Source organism: Callorhinus ursinus, unplaced genomic scaffold, assembly GCF_003265705.2.
Source record: "Callorhinus ursinus isolate GAN/ISIS: 27379988/994484 unplaced genomic scaffold, GSC_fseal_2.0 scaffold2, whole genome shotgun sequence".
NCBI lineage: Eukaryota > Metazoa > Chordata > Mammalia > Carnivora > Otariidae > Callorhinus > Callorhinus ursinus.
This window is the reverse complement of record NW_027397064.1, coordinates 52,085,728-52,107,401: the sequence shown is the minus strand read 5'-3', so window position 1 is coordinate 52,107,401 and position 21,674 is coordinate 52,085,728. Positions and strand designations below refer to the sequence as shown.

At 37.1% G+C, this 21,674-nt stretch overlaps 1 protein-coding gene across 2 annotated transcripts in view; it reads right to left on the bottom strand.

The window, feature by feature from the left end:
- CCDC141 (coiled-coil domain containing 141) overlaps positions 1-21,674 on the bottom strand; it is a 208,389-nt gene that overhangs the window by 76,787 nt on the left and 109,928 nt on the right. For both annotated transcript variants that reach the window (XM_025849253.2, XM_073881808.1), the window contains exon 9: positions 9,590-9,784. In XM_025849253.2, the coding sequence (XP_025705038.2) occupies positions 9,590-9,784 (195 nt within the window). The remainder of the gene's footprint in view (positions 1-9,589; positions 9,785-21,674) is intronic.

The following is a 21,674-nucleotide window of genomic DNA, read 5'->3' as shown; positions in this document are numbered from 1 at the left end:
GGGCTTTTTCTTCTCTACAAGTTTCACTCCACTGTTTTAGTATTAAGCCACTATAACCTTAATACATGTTTGTTGTTGTTTTGAGAATTAAAGAAGGAAAAAAATATGAAAGTTAGGGCATAAGGATGGACATGGAGTAAGTACTCAGAAAATATTTTCTTGCAATTACTCTAAATCTTGATGGGACACATCTTTGAAAAGTCCCTGAGAAGAGCAGGACCATCTGCGGCCTGTCATTCGTCCTGCTTGGGCCTTTCCTCCTATGGTCCCAAGGGAACAGCTGCTACTCTCATATCCTTGGGCATTGGTCTCATCTTCATAGGCGTTAGATTCTAAAGCCACATGTACATTAAATGAATGTGTGAGGTGACTCCACCCCCTTCCTGAATGTTATCATAAAAGTATTATATCTCAATAATATGGAAATAAATTGAAGGGCTAAACAGTCACTAGAAGGAGGTGATATATCAAGGACCAGTATAACCCATAACTTAGAATCAAAATAGCCAAATTTTCTTCTAGAGTTTTTTCTCAAAAAGATCAAAGTGTTAGGAAAGCACTGACTTATGAATTGCTCTATGTATCACACTTGATAGAATTATGGCAGAAGAAAAGAGGTTGAGTGGTTGCGTTTCTTCGTTAGCTCAACAAATATATTTGCAAATAAGATGAGCTGGGTACTGTAAGAGAGCTTATTCTTTATCCTTAATCCTAACCTAACCCTAATGGGAATAATCTAAACCCACAGAAATATTAAATTTAATGATTTTAAGAGGAGTCCCCTTTCGAAAAGATTATACTGTCTGTGATTGTCAGAATCCTAGGCAGAACTCATTTTTCTTATCCCCAAGTAGAACTTGATGAGGAATCCATGTACCAGTTCCAGAGAGGATCTAAGTATCATTGCTCTCACTTAATCTATCCCCAGAATAGAACTGAATGCTTTTCTATTTACCAGACCTATAAGGAACCTGATATAGTGGATCCAGCCTGGAAAGAATCTCTTTGTCTCACATATGGTATAGAACAGGTTGTTTTTGGCAATGACACTATGACCCCCACATAAACTCCTTTGGAATTAATATTTCCTTTTTAGTTTTCTCTTCACAGTTCCCCTCTTTCTTCAAAGCTGGTCAAATACAGGTTTTAGGACTGGAGGCAAAAAGGATATAAGCCCAAGGATAATATTTTCTCCCTCTCGGTTCTAGCGCTTCTTGACAATTTTATATTGTACCACCCAGTTCTTAGGCAGATGAGGAGACCAATCAGCTCTTTCTGCTTTGGTTTGGAAAGACTAAGGAGTTGCTTATGGTTTTTTTTAAAGATGCTAATAAAGATTTTTCTTTCCATCCTTAAGTACAAGATCCAAAGCATGCTGGGCCAAATCAAATAGAGATGGTATCAAGACATGGCACATCTTACTCTTTTTAAAATACCTATGAGATTAATAAGTTAAGCAAGAACCATGAGTCAGCCAGGATTCTTGTATCACTCTGTATCACAAAGATGCTTAATAAATAGTATTGTTCGCTTCTAGACTAACTTATTTGAAGAGGATCAACGTTAAAAACAAAAAACTCAAGCACTGCGGAACTTTGAAATTTTCCTTTCATGAGTTCCATGGCTGGAGAATGAGTTTGGTTGGAAGCTTTATCATTACCAAGGACACAAAACTCAGCTTCTCATTAGAGCACCAAATCCCACTGTCTGCAGAGATTTCCTCTGGGTTCAGTTTTCATCAAGGCCAAAACACCACCTGAGATAACTTCTTGTGGCTCCCAGTTTGGCAAGCTGATACTTGATTCAGGTCTTGCCCAAATCTGCCCAAGCTTTCAAATGCCAGAAAGGCAGGAGCCAAAGGGTGATGTGCTTTTCAGCTCCCAGTATTTGCTGTTCCCTGCTGGTGCTCCTGCTCACTCCTTGCTTCTCCAGGATTGTCGCTACTGGACCCCAGAACTCCCTCCAGTGTTAGAAGGTAGCTTTGTGGTGTTAATGAGAGATGTATAAAATCATGACTACCTAAAACTGGTTTTGGCCTCACAATGGGAAAAGCTGAAAAAACATTGGAAAAGGAGTTTTGGATTGAAAATGGCATGTATCTGATGCATTTTGTCAACCAGGAATGGAGGAAGTGGATGTATTGACAAACTCTTACTTTTTCTGAGATAAGCCCATCTATGAAACAGATAAACTAGACCCATTAGTAGAACCTTATCAAGTGAGTCATTGTTTATACTTTCTGGTTTCTTTTATCTAAATTGACCTATTTTCGGGATGATCTTGAGAATATTAACATTTCCCAAGGGAAAATGTCCATTTACAATGTGCGAAGCATTTATTTTCTTTCATTTGTTCAACAAACATTTATTGAACTCTATGGAGCATGTACTCTGGTACATGCTGGGGATAGGAAAATGAACAAAAGCATTTAAGTCACGTTAGCGTGGCTAGTGCAATATTAAATGCATATATAATGACAAAATAATGGCTGGAACATAGTAAGTGCTTAGCCCTTCTATGCACTAGTCAAGTATTAACTCATTTAGATAGCTCAATGACTCTGTGAGGTGCATATAATTATTATTTCTATTTTTCAGATAAAAAAGCTGGATGCACAGGGAAGTTAAGTAACTGCCTAAGGTCATAGAGCTAATAAATGTCTTAGAACAGAGTCATACCTCAGCAGCCTGGCTCCAAAATCTACCATATTATTTTAGAAAAGTGTCATCCTAGCAAACATTTTAAAATTTTCACTTAATACTCTACAATTCCATTTATTTATTTATACTCCAACTCTATCCTGAAAAGATTTTGCACATTTATCACCAGTTGCAGGAACTTTTATTACTGAATGGTATTCTCTGAAGTAGATAAGGATCGTTAGACCTATTTTAGAAAAGAGAAAACTCAGGCTCAAACCATAAATTGACTTGTCACATGGCCAGTCATTTATTCGTTCATTCAACAAAATTTGTTGAACACTAGGTGGCATGCAAAGATGATGAAGACACAATTTCTCTCTAGGGAGCACAGAGAAATACTACGGGAATAATGAAAAATAAGCAATTAGTGCTGCCTGGGGACTTCTTGGAGGAGGTGGTACGGGTGATGACAAATCTCTTCATACAGAATTACTCCCCTTCTCAGCTATGACACAGAGATTGAGCTTGAAATTTGTGTTCCTCGTGTATTAAAGTAATGAAGCTCTCCTCTTTCAAAATGATCTCATTCCAATGACCTTGGATCAATGTAATCTCTATGTATCTATCAATGTAATGTATTTGGCCTTGCAACCTCACAGTTTCTAATATTTCACTGCTTTCAATCATTCAAACAATTATTGAGCATCTACTACCTGAAAGGCACTGTTCTAGGTGTTCTGGTGAATGCAAAGTAAAATAAACATGTTTCTTACCCTCAAGGGATTTTAATTCAGCAAAGGAAAGGAAGTCTACCCAGAAATGCCTACAATACAAGGAAGAAAGTATTTAATGCCAATGGAGAGATGCAACAGTTAAAACTGTACGTGGAAAGGAAACCAATAAATACACTCAAGACTTGCTTAGAAGTCACCTGATAGCTTTACAGAGAAGGACTCATGAGTGAGTAACAATAAACCTGAGTGTCTGTATTATAAGACTAATTAAGTATGTGCTGAGCTGTGGGCTCTCGTGAGAAATGTAAGATGTTTAAGGTATTTCTTGTCTTTGATAAGTTTTCTATTATACATAAATAATTTTATGGCCATAGTTTAGCCATATTTCTCACATATTTGCTGTGGTTTAAAGAGCCCATACCTGGGTTCTAAAACCAAAGGTTTCTAAACTATTCTCTTAGAGCAAATATAGGAGGAATTAAGATATCATTTGCTTCCATATCAGGAGGTTTGCCTCATCATGATTTAAGTCCTTAATATCTCTTCATATTTAAGGATATGTTCGGCATAAGATAGAAGCTTCTTTTTTTAAAATTTTATTTATTTATTTGAGAGAGAGAGAGAGCACAAGCAGGGGGAGGGGCAGAGGGAGAGGAGAAGAGGATCCCAAGCAGACTCCGTGCTGAGTGTGGAACCTGATGCGGGGCTTGATCTCACAACCCTGAGGTCGAGACTCCGAGATCATGACCTGCACTGAAACCAAGAATCAGATGCTAGACCAACAGAGCCACCCAGGCGCCCCAAGACAGAAACTTCTTAATCAGATGCTATTCAAGGCCTTCCTGACTCCCTGACTGCTTCTACCACTTGTCTCTCAACATTCTGGGCTTCCACCCTACATTCTTGACAAAATGAATTACCTTAGGTTTCTCCAAACAAGGCACTACTCTGTACCACTCAGTCCTCTCCCAACCCCTTCTTGCCCCAGCTTCTCATATTTAGCTCGATGTGCACCTCCTCTAGAGAAGGCTTCCTTGACACTTTTCCCCTGGTCCTCTCCTCTGTGTTCTCTAAGGCTCTATGGTCCCTCCAAAAACTTTGGGCTTTTCCCAAAGTGTCCAGCACTCCTGTCCCCTTGCCTTTCCTCCAAACTAAACTGAGAGGGTCTTGAAGGCAAGGACTATAACTTTAATTGCTTTAGCTAAAGAATATATATATGATGAATGAAAATAGATATACAACACATTAGCCGAATGGAAATGTAGAAGAATGGAGGGAGTTCAAAAAAAAAGATGCTTTAGTTCTTTGTAAGAGAAAGGAAAGTTGTTCTGGAAAGGAGAAATCTGAGACAGTCTGCCTAAGAATTATAAAACTGGAAACATCAAGGAAAGTGATGTCTAATGACAATTAGCTTAATTTCATGAATTCATTTATATCATCTTAAATTCCTTCTGGATGATATTTTTTAGGTCCTCTACTTGGACAGGTTTCTTTATTCTTCAATCTGAACAACTGGGCCATTTTACTTCATTGTTTCCCACATCTGGGCTAAAATGTATCTATTTTGAAAATGGGAGAATAGCTTATATATAAATGAAAAAAAATGTACCAAATTCCATCCTTAATTATTTTGCTTTCATCTGAAACAATTATGTTGCTGGAGGCATTACAGGTTTGCATTGCTGTACATATATTGAAAAAACAACAGTGTCTTTTTAGAGGACATGACACTTTCAGCAGTGATGGCAGAAGCAGGAGAACCTATGACAATTACATTTCAAACTGCTTTTGCTGTGTTGCTCTAGCTGTCCCAGCTTTTTTTCCATTTTTGCGTTTAGGCTGACCACCCAAGAACCACACCATGTAGATTTGGCCTCAGTCTTCACAGCTTGCTTTCCACAAAGAAATCATGTGCCTGAGAAAGGGAAGCATGGAATATGAGACTTTATGACCAATCAGCCATGTTTTACAGCTTCAGGTTCAATCATATAAATACAGGCTCACACTGTATATTGTATAACATGTATATTTATCTCTGTTTGATTCAGATCACATTCTCTAAACAATTATAAATACTTTTTGGGTGATTGGCATACCTTAACCAACTCCTTTCTTGTGAACTTGCTAGAAATATAGTAAATAAGATCATCTATAATCATAAAAGATGAAAAGTTGAGGGGGATCCAGATGAGTTACTATAATATGTGCTATGTTCATATTTCATGCCATGTCCTAGTAACTCTTAGCAACATCCATCTGGTAATTAGAGAAACTCTTCTCCAATCAGCTATCATCCCATATTGACAATCAACCCTTCTTATATTTGTTGCTAAGTGACTTAACAGTAAATTCGCCAACACAGTAGATAACTCTAAAACGGAAAACAAGTATCTCAGGTTCTTAAGTTCCATGGCTCAATCTCCACTTGAATCCAGTGGCTGGTTTATGACAGCTTCCTTAGCAACCTTCTGAGGTCTTGTGTGCTAACATCGCCGCCTACTGTTCACTCCAGGTACAAACTGCCATACCTCAAGGCGAAGGCTATAGACACTTTGAGTAAGAAACAGACTCTGGTGATGGGTATTAAAGAGGGCACGTACTTCATGGAGCACTGGGTGTTATATGCAAACAATGAATCATGGAACACTACATCAAAAACTAATGATGTAATGTATGGTGATTAACATAACATAAAAAAAAAAGACACAGACTCTTGAGCCTTGGGTTATCAACAACCCCTAGCAGGATTAAAAGGTAATCAATTTCACTCCTGAATCCAAAGAGCAAAGGCAGTGGGGTAGTCTTGTCAATGTGGATTATTAGGTGCTAATTATATTTTATTGAATTTCACAAATTGAAAATATATTCTAGATTTTTTTGTATGTTTTGATCTCTGCTGTATCCCCAACATTTAGAACAGTACCTGACACACAGTAATTGTTCAGTAAAAATATACTAAAGGAATTAATCCCTAAAGAAGGGTAATTATTCACCACACTGCTTAGAGACTTCACTATAAGAAACTATTATGACTTTTTTTTCTAGTAAATAAGAATATCCATATCTAAAATTGATAAAGAGAGGGGAATTAATTAAAATGAAGGGAAAGGGGGGAGAAGGGAGAATTTCCAGATGCTTGCAACAAAAATACCAGCAACATATGACAAAAATCCAGATTAAAAAAAGAAATATATGTGATATGGAGGCATTAAAAGTAGCCCATTCTGAAGATGAGATTATGACATCCTTTTTATTTTACAAAATTTTTAAAAAGTGAAAGGTGTATTATTAAAATCATACACTTCACTTTTTACTGAGCAAATACTCAAGCTGTGACATTCAGTCATTCATATATTACCCATGACACTAGCACATTTTCTCACAGTGGTTTTTGGCACAAATATTGAAGGAGAATATTGACCTAGCTTTAACAAATTTGGAGTAAGAGGTTGTTTGCTGAGCAAATAATTCACTTATCAAGAATGGAATTGGTTTTCAAAGCAAATATCGTTTTTTAAAGCACTGCCTTCCTCTTTCTCTCACGGTGCTATATATTTTGGAAGAGTCATTAGTGCTCCTGCCCATCATTACTGGTGTGCCAAGAATGCCTACCACTGACCCCTCTTTATTTGGACCATTTCTCAGTGTTGGGTTTGTAGCCAGCAACCTTCAGGGCTGAGGAAATTTGTCCTTCTGAGACAAACAGCAGGCTGGATTATTGTTTGCCATCAAACAGAAGATGCCCCAAGCTTAGGGTTCCCCTCCTGGATCACCACCTGTTGCATGTGCAGTCACCCAGAGGGGCCCATCTGCATCTCCCCCCACCCCCGGAACTGGGACTTGGGAAAATAATATGACATGTTGACATTTCGGTTATTGTTTTTGTAATAAAGTCTTTCAAAACTGGCACAGAAGTCATCTGTCTTTTGTGAGCAACCAAACTATGGTAAATTAGCATGTTAGTTTGAAATTTGGGTACAATTTCAGATGCTTCATAGTTCTTGACAACATGACTTCATCTAGGGATAGGGATGCTCACAATTAGAAAAATCCAGTGCACTCAAGGTATAGTAAAGTGAATTTTTAAAAGGAAAATTCAGTGCTTCAGAAAGGATATAAATTGAGAATACCCCTTACCTAGTGTAAATGGAATTTTCAGGCTAGAAAAAAAATCTTAAGGGATTTTTAAATTATATTAATGTTTAAATCCAGCTCTTTGTTTTAACCAGGGTTACTTATAAGTGTTATGCCAAAAGTTGGGCAAAATGGTGAGAATTTTGTAAAATGTGGAGATGCCACAATATAAATAAAAAAATACCATTTACAAGTCTTAAAAAAGAGTTTCCTTCTTTAATTTAAATGGATTTACCCACTACATTGTTTCATCATTTATTGCTTCTTCATAATATGATAAATATTTCATTTTAAAAATCCTGATTAAATATCCACTTTCCCCACTCTGGTTTCTATTTTTGCTGAGCTAAAAGTTCTATCACCTTTCACATGGATTCTTAAATTTGGAGTTAAAAATTACTTCCTTGATGCTTTGAAAAGGGAGAGCAAATATATACCTTTCTAAGTGCCACTTGGCTATAGAGAATGCTATGGTGCAGATAATATAGGATGGATAAATCCCAACGGAACTAGTTATAATTTAAATGCCACGGCATTTCAAATGATGAAACAGGGAATCTAGAAGTCAAGTCTTGGGGGTTAAGAAGTATAATTTCTTAGGATTCAACCTGAATTGCTATATGAATTTGAGAAAGTAACCATTCCATTCTTTTTTTTTTTTTTACACTGTTACTATTACAAGAAATGTCATTCTTTTTCCCTCAAGGCCCAGAAATAATGTAAGAAGAAAGTCTCTCTGGGAAGTTACCAGATAATGAGAACAGAGAAAACAAGAGCAAGAGAGTAAGAATTAAGGAGAAAGGGAAACTACATTTTGCAGGGCTGAGACTATAGGGTTTGTTCTAGAAGTGTTGCTTTATCATAGCAACATGTTCTATAATGGTCCCCCTCGAAATGGCATTAACTGACTGACAGATGACCCACTCATTTTGTAGAATGAGGGTGTAATGTACGTTAGAAAGTCTCTTATTCGAAAACAGGACTGTTGAAGAAGAACTTACCTACCACCCTACCATTTACTTAGTTCAACAGCTCCAGTAACATGCTCTGTTTCTTCTCTTAAAACAAAGAAATCCCAAACAAATAATATTGCCAAATATTTCCTTAATACTCTTTTTACTGTAATTTTAGCACCTCTATTTTGGAATTCTAGTATTCATCCTTTTCAAGTTTCCTATCAGTAAGGAAGTTCAAAATTAAGGAACTGTTTTGATATATACCAGGACACTGTATTCAGATTGTTGATAACATGACTTTAAATCACAATATACCTACCTTCTGGGGCTTACCCACTCATTTCATGTCACATTGTCCAGTTTCAAAAACATCAGTGATATTTAAGGTATGTAAACAATTCCAGCAGGGCAGTTTGAAGGTATATATTAGATTGGGAAAAGTAGAAGAAATTTTCAAATGATATCACCAGCTTCAGATATACAAGTGAGATGGACATGTAGACATTACCACTCACTAAGAGCCACCTGCTACAATCAAATTAAATGAGTCAACCAGGAGAAGCAGAGCCTTTCTCCAACTCAAGACCTGGAGATAGTCCAAAGCAAGATTTCCCCTTGGCTGACTTGAAAAGGCAAGACCAAGGCAGGGTAGTCAGGTCAAGGCTCTGCTTCTAACCTTGTGGTTTGCATGCAGAAGGCTTGCAATATTCATGTATCTTTACCTGATAAATGAAAGAGAATTTTTCAAAGGGAAATATTTTTTGGTAAAGGTTTCAAGGCGTTCTTTGCATCTTGATATATTTTATGATATTTCCCTTACTCCATGAGAAACACTGCAATGTTGGCACAAGTGTTCCCTTCAAACAGATCAATGACAGCTCTACAATGAAACTCTCATGGGATTTTTTTTTTTTTACATGTCAAAGCATAGAGTCTCCTCATTTTGAGAACCAAATAATGGCCATGATAGGAATACATTTTAAAAGCTCATTTTGGTTGCTATTAATTTTGAAACTTTACATAGAATCTAGACTTCTGTGATGTGCTCCAGCCTACTGAAGTAATGAGTCTCTTACTGGTCTGCCCTGATGACCTAAAATTACCAACGTGACCTCACACTGACCTTATTAGCACTGTTAAAAAAAACATTTGCCTTTTTTAACCAAGTTTTCCTTTCCACCATGAGCCGATCACATGCTCCTTGAAGCTGATGCAGTTTCTGGTTAGAGAGCTGTAGATGCTCTTTCTCCACGTAGCCCTTAGACAGCAGAATCCCAAGTGCATCACTCTCCAGCTTCTCAACAGCAGAATTCCATTCCTACAAGAGATCACTCCAGTTTATTTTACACATCCTCCCCTTTGTAAACTCTGTAAGACTCAAAGAACATTTCGATGTGTTGAATGTGTCAGAAACCTGTCACTATATTTTCAAATCATAATGGAGTAAATGCTACATTCCAGGTTTGAGTATTAAGATGTAAATAAATAAAAAAAAAAGACAAAGGAAAGAGGCTAGAAAGGGAGCAGGATGATAGCAGGAAAGGAGACAGTGGTTGGGGTGTGTGACGGAAGGAGTGTCGGGTTGTCCTGAACACAAGTCACTTCCCCTTCCATTAATGCTGTCTGAAAACATACCCCCAAAATAGTCAACAGCATGTTTCATTCTCTAACTCATTGCGACCTGTTTTCATTCATTTAAATATAAGAAGTCTATATCCCACAATTCAGTCTTATTGCCAATGTGGGCAAATGTGTACAAGAAAGGAAGGGAAATCTCATATTATATGGTTGCAGTTTTTGTATGTGCCTACACTTAGAATTGAAATTAAGATCTGTTATTCTCCACAAAATTAATAGCTGTTATTGTGCAGTATTCCCTCCTTCCTGACCTGAGTCTCACCTCTCAATGCTTCATTCGTAGTGGTATATAAACATTTCAGGAAAAGAAAAGAGGTAGCTTTTTACTTTCTGTTACATGAAGAAGAAAAACAGTAAGTAGAGAAGAAAGAAAATAAAAGTTGGAGTAAACTGAACATATTAACAATTTATTTAAAGGGAAATTTAAATTTCTTGCAAAAGAACTGGAGCTAGATTCAGCTTCATAAAATAATGCTTATCTCTAACACGGCAGTCTTGTGAGTGAATTTTCTGGTACCCATCTCAGCTGAGACTGAGTGGTACTCATAGGCTGTTTGTTACAGCATCAGAAATTTAGCGCCAAATTTCAAAAATTACAGTCTGACTCCATCCTGGCTTGTTCCCCAGGGCAAAATGTCTTGTTATTAAGTTACATTTGTTATATTATACTGTGCAAAATAAGTATAATTTTAGTGCAATTTACCACTACTATTTCCATTCATTCATTTCAGAAGACATACTAAATGCTATGCACCTGGCACCATACTAGGATAGATGGCTTGCAGAATACAAAGAAAGAATAAAATGAAGTTCTTTCCTTTAACACTATAAAACTGCTCTTTTACATCACTTTCATATATACTTACATTATCAACTGTATGAAATATATGCTGGTCCTATAAACACATCCTGATGACTCAACTAATGGAAACGGTGAATGTGTGATTCTTCAGCTTAACTACATCAGTGGTGGTAATGGGGAATAGCACTATCGTGGCTGATCATACTCTCAGCCTTCTGAGAGAATGACCAAAAGTGGGGGGAGCGTTGTTAAAATCAAAAACAATTGGAGACCAGCCCTAAAAACTGCCTGGGCAGACAAAACCAATTTAGTCATACAAATAAGCTTAATTTAGCTTATTTTGTGAGACTGACTTGACCTGGGTCATTTCTTGTTTATGCCTCTGGAAATTATAAGCAAACCTTGAACCTTTCCCAAGGTTGTTATGAGGTAAGCACTGACCAATTCCCTATCATTTAAGAAGATTCTAATCTTATAACCAATAATTTTGAAGAGGAGGCAGTCACTGCTTCCTCACTACATAAGCTGCTTTATAATAATATGCCCCTGAGCCTTGTTCCACGTTTTGGGTGAGTACTCCGGTGTGCAAACTGTCTTTTTGGTGTGTGCACAATAAACTTTTACTAATTACTACTTTAGTGATTCATTGGTTTTACTTCCAGTATTTATGAACTTTGACACTCCAAATTTCTCAGTGAGTGCAAAATCAATAGGCATGAATATGGGCTACATGATTTCTCAAGATCCTTCATTTTTAAAAGAGCTATTAGGCCCCCACTTAAAGACAGCTAAAATGTGCCATGACATTCTTTCATAAAGCACTGTAAATATCCCTCCCACTTAAAAACTATTACCTTAACCTTATCAGGAAAAAGCAATTATTTTTAAAGCAGTTAGCACCATTTCTGGCACATGTAATAGGCATTCACCAAACATTAGTCCCCTTTACATTCCATCAGTTTTATCATGGTTCACTAGCTCCCCAAAATTTGTTCTTCATGGGAATTTCTGTTTCTCAGCTCTAAAATAATGGTAGTGGAAGGATTCTCCAACCGTTATTGACCCGTGTTATATATTGATCAGTATTATGGGATAAACAAAATAAAGCAGGTTTCTTTACTGTAGGCCTTCTCAGAATCCTTCATATGTTAATGTGCTTTGAGACTCCAAGCTAAAAATGTGGTTTGAAACATTCTGGACAAACTGCTTTGACCGTCAGTGAAACCATGTGTTTACTGATCATCTCAGGGGACCAATGCTCCAGTTGGAACAATGTTGGGAAATTCTGTTCTTGTGGTTAAAAGCAGATAAATCACCTAGAAGTTCATGGGCTTTCATAAGTCTGTCTGTGTCTTTCCTCTTTGGTTTTGTCTCTACCCCTTCAGCTACCCAACTAGTCCATTTTCTGTCTTTTGTACCCATTCTCTCATTTTCTGTTAAGATCTCTGGGGTATGAATCCTCAATGAACTCAAGTGAAGAAATGCTTAATGTGTTAAAACAGAATAAAGCAGGTAATTCTTTTTTTTTCTTAAAGTAGGTAATTATTTTTTTTAAAGATTTTATTTATTTATTTGACAGAGAGAGAGAGAGAAACAGTGAGAGAGGGAACACAAGCAGGGGGAGTGGAAGAGGAAGAAGCAGGCTTCCCGCTGAGCAGGGAGCCCAACGCGGGGCTCAATCCCAGGACTCTGGGATCATGACCTGAGCCGAAGGCAGACGCTTAACTGACTGAGCCACCCAGGCGCCCCTTAAAGCAGGTAATTCTTTAAAAAAATTGTCATTGACCAGAATCATCTTGCTCATTAGTGGAAGACCTCTTAACAAATGTGAGGAACCTGGGGAAGGCCTAGAGAGCTAGGAGGAAGGAAATGGAAAAAGAATTAGGACATGGAGAAATGGGTTAGGGACATTATGTGTTCAGCCTGAATAGCACAAAGCCCTCAGGTGTAGGTATCCTAACCGTCTGCAAGATAGTACTGATTTTTCCTTCTGTATACTAAGCACTGTGCTATATGTTTTACACATATCATCTCATTCACTCTTCACCACATCCCTACAAGGTAGGAACTGTTATTATCCTCATTTTACAGATGGGTAATCGAGGTTTAGAGGGATGAAGAACTTGCCTGAAGTCTCAACACTGGTGAGTAAAAGAGCCAGAATTCAAACTCAGGTAGTTTGACTATAGACCCTGTTTCTCAATCAGTATACTGACCTCAGCATTCCAGGGAGAAAAGGTGACGAAAAGTGTTCTTTACAGCATAGAAAGATTAAACCTATTGGCTTAGAATTACGGAGGTGAAAGTTCTATTAAATCTGGAAAAGGCCTTGGAAATGAGAAAAGTCTTGACCCTGAGATTTTTTTATTTAGAATCAGAAGCTTCATTGTTTCTAAATAAACAATGCTGTTACATATAGAACTGAGAATTTACAGCCCAAACTCAAGCTTAAGTTTGCTTAGCGAATGGACCAAAATAAAAAAACTCTTCTCTATGAATAAGAAGGGAAATACCTGTTCTCTAACAGTGTCCATTAATCTGCCTTTAGCATAAATTTTGCAAACAGCATTAAAGAAAGACCTCTGGAGTGGAGCCAAATCTTTGAAAACACATTTCAATTCTGTGCTTCACATCATGTTTATAAAGAGTGGGTTATGGCCTTCCAAGGAAGCTGTAAAGGACCATTTTGTGGCTCGTATCTTTTCTTATTCTCCATCCCCAGGCTTCTTAATTGCATTTCACATGAACTCTGTGGGTATTAAATGAAGTTGGGTCCATTCAATATTTCTATTCAATCTTCTCAGAAAATTGGTTCTGTTTTCTTTGGGCAATCCATGGGCAGTATCTGTAACATTCTGATGATGTGTTTCCCCAGCCATTTTTCTTAGGGGATGCATCTACTATTTTATTTTTAACATAAAGTGTTCCAGAGTCATCAGAATCCATCACACTATTTTTAAAAACTTAGCTGTCACTGTTGTCAGGGCTGGTGGAACCCAGTGGAGAAAATCACGGTCGGTTTTCTCTAGCCGTTGCTGCCTCTCTGCTTAGTGTTAAAGCTCTGACTGAGTTTCAGTCACTCTTTAATCAAATATTTCCAGTACATGTCCCTGCCAGCTGAAAGCTAAAGCCTGACATTTCCTTGGCTTTTCAGTCTTGACAGAGATACGTGCATATGTCTGACCGAGTAAAGACGTGTGGCACTGTGTGTTCCTGGGCTGGGGGTGTCTCCTCAGTTCACTCTGTTTTTTTTCCTTTCTCACTCTCAGTGGTTACCCTTTTATACTGTACCTTTCACTGTTACATCTGCTGAGGAAATTGAGCTTCTGTTGGATCCCTTGATTGAACGGGTGCTTTTAAGAGGATTAGTGCTGATAGACAAGAAGGGGAAAATTTCTTCTGCCTTTTCTATACTCCCAGGTTAGCTCTCAAGTGAAGTTATGGATTGGCATAAAAATTATCCAGCAGGTACATTCAAAAAGTAGAAAGTAGAAAGATTAGCTATTTGAAAAGAAACAATATCATCACAATATGTTTAATTAGCTTTTATTGACAGGAAAACTTTGCTGTAGATGAGGGGATTTAATGACCCAACGCCATGTGGTAAATTATTTTCATTATAAACTTGACTTCAGAATGTAAGTGGGGGAAGATGGACAAGAAAGAATATAGGATGTATTTATAAACTACTAAGAAAATACCAGCTGTGGAGATGATGGGCCAAAATCACATCTGGCCGAAGCATGTGTGGATCTCATGTATAGTCTGTGTAGCATGGCTATTTCTTAGGACATCTCATTAGACACAGCCCATTTCTTGTTCATTCTCTAAATCTACAATCCCATTTGGTTCAGCATCAAGGAGAATTAACTCATTGACATAAAGTCATAGAATTGTACATGATTGCATTAACAGCTGGTACAAACAAAATAAACCTGGCAATTTTAATCAGAGAATATTTGAAAGTCTGTTTTGAGCAGGAATTTCTTTTTAGAGGAAATTTTTATGCTTTTAAGGAGTGGCAGTGAGCCCCTGAAAAGCTGAAACTCTGATTATGCCGAGTTGGATTGCAAACTGGGCCCCAGTTTCCTCTCCTGCTCTGTTCCCAGGCATTTCTACACTGGCCTACATAAAAGCAATGATCTTACTAGAGAGCTGGGTCCTATCCCACTGTTGGATAGTGCAGAGTTCAGTGTCCACAAGCCATGTGAACTTGGCCCTCACTGTGATGCATTTTGGCAAAGGCATTGATTGCAAACAGGAAGAACTGTGATTTTGTGTCACCTAAAGATAAAAGAAGAGTGGTGTTTCACCTCCCAGCCTTTGGGCAGAGAATCATAGCTACTGAACCAGGGAGAACTCGTGGATTAGAGCAGAGAACTGGAGCTAGAAATACACTTTTTATTCCAAACTTAGTAAGTGGTCTCAAGCAGGGTATTTTGCTTTTCCAAGCCTTACTTCCCTGCAATGCAATGACAGCCACCACCACACATATGCATCTGCTTCTCTGGTGAATCACCTATAAATTGAGTGATGAATTGGTTGTGCTTCGAATTCCCAGATTTTAGGCCCTACCAAAATCTGGGGTTTTAGCTGTATTTCCCATAATTAACCTAGTGGAATTGGGACCGAGAGTCTATAGTAGAAATGACAGATATCATCAAAATAATTTTTGAGTAATAGTTGTTTTTTTTCTCTCTCCATTCAAATATTCCAAAAGTCACAGGAAAAACCATGGCTTGGAAGTTTCTTGTTTCCTTTATTCTGCTCAGTGCGTAGCCACCAAGTGGAGCTTTTTGTTCGGCTACTCAGAGCAGGGTGCTTGTTGTTAACAGTGAAGCAAATGGATGTGTGGCGGAATAAATTTTTAAAATCAAATAAAGTCTTAACAAATTGCACTCGTGAGCAAATCTTCAAAATAATGATTAGGGCAACAATACATTTTTTTTTTCTTCCTTAGTTCAACATAGTTTTTGGATGAAAATTTAATTACATGGGAAGTTGGGAAGACATTTTCTGAAGACTCATGTTTTCCAAGAATCATTAGTTTTTCTTTAATGTCTTGTCCTTGTTCTTCTTAGATTTCTTGTTCCTCTTAATCACATTTTCTTTCAGTTGAATAAGTAAGGAGCAGAAACGGATTTAGGGGTATTGGTGTTTCTATTTTTAATAAAAATTAATAAAGTCTAGCTAGCCAGACTATTTGCATCTAACACAATTTGCCTATAATCAGATTGTGCCACCAGCTGACTAGGTGGTCCCAGTTTATATTAATGTTTTCAGAGGACTTATTGTTTAATTTTCTAGAGCGTGTGTTGGAGATACCTTCAGAATCTCAACATACAATTCAACTATGGGGAGAATTATTAGGTTTAGATGGTCACCTTTTGTGAGGATTTTCCTAAATGAAATAGATTAAGTTGGGAAATGGGGGGAATCCATATATATTACAACCACAGTGAACATCAGATATAGACTAGAACAAGGGCTCCTAAATCTGGCTATCAGTATCTCCTAGAAAAAATTTTAAAACACGCTTTCTCACACCTACGCTATATTCATTGAATCATTATTGGTAGGGTGGAAGAAGATGTATTTTTAGAAATCTGCAGCATTTTATTGAAATCAGGAGAAAACAAATAATACTTGTAATCTGTCAGATTTTGGAACTGGACTAGAATATTCCAAAATATTGAATGACTAGGTAACAAAAGACCTATAAGAGTTTCTGTATAATCATACCAGTAAATGAGGAAGAATGATTATATAATAAAAGTAGTTTTAACCTTGCAAGTTTAAGCTAATGACTCTATAAAATTACATTTTGTATTAATGACTCCCAAATCTAAAATTTGACTTCTGTTTTTCAAATTACTTCATTCATTCAGTGAGTATTGTATAAGGCTGTGACAAATGACAAATAAAATGTTTACCCTTATACTCTCTAAATGATTAATATACCAATCCATCATGAATTTAAAATAGCCCTGCTGCAATGTTGAGTATCATTAGTCTTAATTCATAAAGAAGATATCAAGGCATTTCTTTCTACTTTGTACTTTCTTCACATTATTGTGTCCGGCAAAGGAGCCACTGATTTAAAAGGGAAGCAGAAAGTTGGAAAAAAAAAAGAAAAAAGCCGAGAGAAAGTACAAAACTCATCCAGTTTGTTTCCTGAATTTTTCTACACATTTATATGGTTATCTTTAACGTTTCTTACAAACTTTTTATAACCATATTTATAATATGTATATTCTTTATTACAGGAAAAGCCCTTACCTCTAATGGTGTAGAAAAAATTACTTGTCTTCTAACAAAATCTAGTCAAAGCTAGAATTTCTTCAACTCATCTCCCTTTATATAGATTCGGTTTTCAGCTAATCACTATGTATATGCATGGGATTCCCTCTCCATATTTTCCATACTCAATAATCTATGAATCAGCAGCAAATGATACCGGGATAGGCACTTCATAACTCTCCTATGCTGAAGATGGTCTAATTTAAAAAGCATTATGTAACAAATCTTAAGAATTTCTAACTAATACAAAATAGATCATTGTAAGTGCAAATGGAAAACAAAACAGTGTTCAGCAGAAGAAAAAATAAATTCTGATTTGGGAATCTGGGGAGACCTTTTATAGGATCCTAATTATGGGTGAGACCTTCAACTGATGAGTGTAATGTGGGACCAGGGAGAAGGCAAAGGGCTGGTTCAAGCGGAAGAGACAGCCTGAGCAAGAGAACGTAGGCAAGGGTGTTGGTTATTATTACCAAAGAGACGAGAAGGATGATCCTAGATCATAAAGAGATAGAACTATTTAATTTAGAAAATTAATAATTATTTCTCATAGGAAATGATGTCTGAGCTAAGACCTAAAACAAAAGGGTGGGAATTACCTAGGCAGAAGAGGAGTGGAGGTGGGGTGGGAAGAGTGAGCCCATGGGCAATCATCCAAAAGAAAGCTGGTCAGTACCAGATAGTTAAGAGTGGCTAGAATCAAAGACAGATTTATGAATAGCACTCTTCAGAGAGAATCTTTGAAAGCAAAGCACTACTCACTAAAGAGCAGTGTGGTAAATGAGAATAGGAGAGAGCTAAGGGCAAAATTACTCGTGTAATGGAGAATGAAAAGTTCACACCAGAGAAAGAAATAGGAGAAGAAATTATACAAGCCAAACCAGGAGGGTTTTACTAAGAATTGTACATGACAATCAAATGCAATGAATTATCCTCAATTTGGGACAATTTGAAAACATTTGAAAATGAACAACAGGGGCACCTGGGTGGCTCAGTTGGTTCAGCGTCTGCCTTCTGCTCAGGTCGTGATCTCAGGGTTCTGGGATTGAGCCCCATATCAGGCTCCCTGCCCAGCGGGGAGTCTGCTTGTCCCTCTCCCTCTGCTCTTCCCCCTGCTTGTACTCTCTCTTGCTATCTCTTTCTTTCTCTCACAGAAATAAAATCTCAAAAAGAAAAAAAAAAGAAAAGAAAATGAACAACAGAGCAGAAAATACTATTGTGTCAATGTTAAATTTATTGCATGTAAAATTGGAATATAGCTGTAGAAGAAACCATCCTTGTCATTAGGATACCTGTTGAAATATTTAGGGTGAAAATACATATGTTCACAAATTATTTTGAAATGATTTAAGAAAAAGAATATATATGTAAATACAGACTGAGAGAGAAAGGAAATGTCACAAAATTTTAAAATTGATGAAGTCTATTTGGACATTCATCATACTATTCTTTCAAATTTGCTGTGTGAAGTTTCCAATTAAAAGTTAAGGAAGAAGAGAGGCGCCTAGGTGGCTCAGCTGGTTAAGCGGCTGACTCTTGATTTCAGCTCAGGTCATGATCTCGGGTGTCCTGGGATCAAGCTCCATGCTCAGTGGGGAGTTTGCTTGAGGATTTCTCACCTCTACCTCTGCCCCTTCCCCCTTCTTTGAAATAAATAAATAAATCTTTTAAAGAGTTAAGGAAGAACAGTTAATACAGTTGTTAATAAAAAGTTAAGGAAAAAAGAAAAAGAAATCCTTTGAAACTAAAAAAAAAACTACAAAAACTCAATCTTTTAAAGCTATAGGAAAGGTCAGTCACTGACGGTAGTTTAAATAAATACATCCATACAATGGAATACTCTGTAGCAAAAGCATCAGAACACTGTTCCTATATACTACTATAGAAGAATAACCCAGTAATAAAAACAAGATGCAGAAGGGTGAGCTTAGTAGGTCACTAATGAGGTAAGGAAGAGACAAAATAAGAATATAGAGTTGTATTTGTTTAGATAACACAAAGAAACTGGCAGATAATAGAAAACTAATAACTGTGGTTACTTTTGACACAAGGGAGGGGACTAGGTAGGTGAAAACAGAAATATTTTATTACAGGTTTTTCTATGTCTCTTTAATATTTTTTAACAATGCAAATATATTGGCCAAAAAGCAAATTAAATGCATTGAAAAACAAAGAAATGCAACTCACAAAATAAATAAAAGAAAAATCATATGATAATCTCAGTAAATGCAAAAAGAGGCATCAATAAAATCCAGTGTCCATCCATGATTTTTTTAAAAAAAAATCCAAAATGTAACAACGGATAGATGCAAAAACCAAGCCAAAACAAAAAAAACCTAAAAACTTTAGAAACATCATACTTAATGATAAAGCATTTGAATCTTTCTATTTAAAGTCAGGAACAAAACATAAATGTCCTCTACCACTGCTGCCAGTCTTCATTTTACTGGAAGTCTTATCTAATGTTAGCACAGAAAATAAATAAATAAACAAACAAATAAATGTATTAGAAATAGAAAGGATGAACATTATTATCATTGTTTATAGATGATTTTCTACATGTAAAAACCAAGAGAATCTAGAAAAATAATTTAAGTCAATAAGAATTCATCAAAGTTGCTATATAAAAGATCAATATAAAGGGGCACCTGGGTGGCTCAGTTGTTAAGCGTCTGCCTTTGGCTCAGGTCATGATCTCAGGGTCCTGGGACCGAGCCCCGCATCGGGCTCCCTGCTCAGCAGGAAGCCTGCTTCTCCCTCTCCCACTCCCCCTGCTTGTGTTCCCTTTCTTGCTATGTCTCTCTCTGTCAAATAAGTAAATAAAATCTTTAAAAAATAAATAAATAAAAAAAGATCAATATAAGATAATTAATAACATTCATATATAGCAACAATAGTCAATTATTATAGTCAATTAGAAGATACAGATCTTGTAAAAAAAGATCCCCTTTATAGTTCTTCATTCATTTAATCAACAAACATTTATTTGGCGGGCCCAGTCTATGCCAGGTATTCCCCTAAACACTTCATCTAGACCAGGGAAGTCAGTAGTAGGCTGACAGGGGAGTTCCAGTATTAGTGATGGTGGTGGTGTGCCATTATTTTATTTTGTGTATAACCAATATACATGATAAATCAGTACATTACCTAGTACATTATAAGGTGATGAAGTTGAAGAATAAAGACAAGTAGAACAGGGTATGGGACTTAAGGGTTCATGCAGGATGGGAGTTCTATGTAGTATTAAACATGGTGGTCAGGGTAGGCCTCTTTGATCAGTGAGTTTTGAGAAAAGACAGGAAGGAAGGAAGTAGGTGAGCCACATGGGTCTCTGGAGAAGGAGCTTTCCAGGCAGATGGCATAGCTGGAGTGAAGGCCCTCAGGTGGGAGTTTTCCTGCCTGGCTGGAGGAAGGGCAAAGAAACCAGCATAGTGGAGTGTGGATGGAGGAAGTAGGAGGAGAAGCAAAAGAGAGGCATGGTGGGAGAAGAGCAGGGCGCAGAGGGGACTGTAATCACGGAGTCTTTTATTCTGAGAGAAGGGGGTAGCCCTTGGAGGAATTGGAGCATAAGAGTGACATCATCTGGCTTAACTTAAAAAAACAAAAATAGGAATCGATCCCATTTACAGTTGCACCAGAACCCATAAGATACCTAGAAATAAACCTAACTAAAGATGTAAAAGATCTGTACTCTGAAAACTATAGAATACTTATGAAAGAAATTGAAGATGACACAAAGAAATGGAAAAATATTCCATGTTCATGGGTTGGAAGAACAAATATTGTTAAAATGTCTATGCTACCCAAAGCAATCTACACATTTAATGCAATCCCTATCAAAATACCAACAGCTGGGGCGCCTGGGTGGCTCAGATGGTTAAGCGTCTGCCTTTGGCTCAGGTCATGATCCCAGGGTCCTGGAATCAAGCCCCGCATCGGGCTCCCTGCTCAGCGGGGGGCCTGCTTCTCCCCCTCCCTCTGCTTCTCCCCCTGCTCATATTCTCTCTCTCGAATGAATAAATAAAAAAACCTTTAAAAAAATACCAACAGCATTTTTCACAGAACTAGAACAAACTATTCTAAAATTTGTATGGAGCCACAAAAGACCTTGAATAGCAAAAGAAAATAAAACTGGAGGTATCACAATTCTGGACTTCAAGTTATATTACAAAGCTATAGTAATTAAAACAATATGGTACTGGCATAAAAATAGACACATATCAATAGACTAGAACAGAAAACCTAGAATTAAACCCCGAGTTATATGGTCAGTTAATCTTTGACAAAGGAGGAATGAATACACAATGGGAAAAAGACAGTCTCCTCAACAAATGGTGCTGGGAAAACTGGACAGCCACATGCAAAAGAATGAAACTGGACCACTTCCTTTCACCAGCCACAAAAATAAATTAAAAAAGGATTAAAGACCTAAATATGAGACCTAAAGCCATAAAAGTCCTTGAAGAGA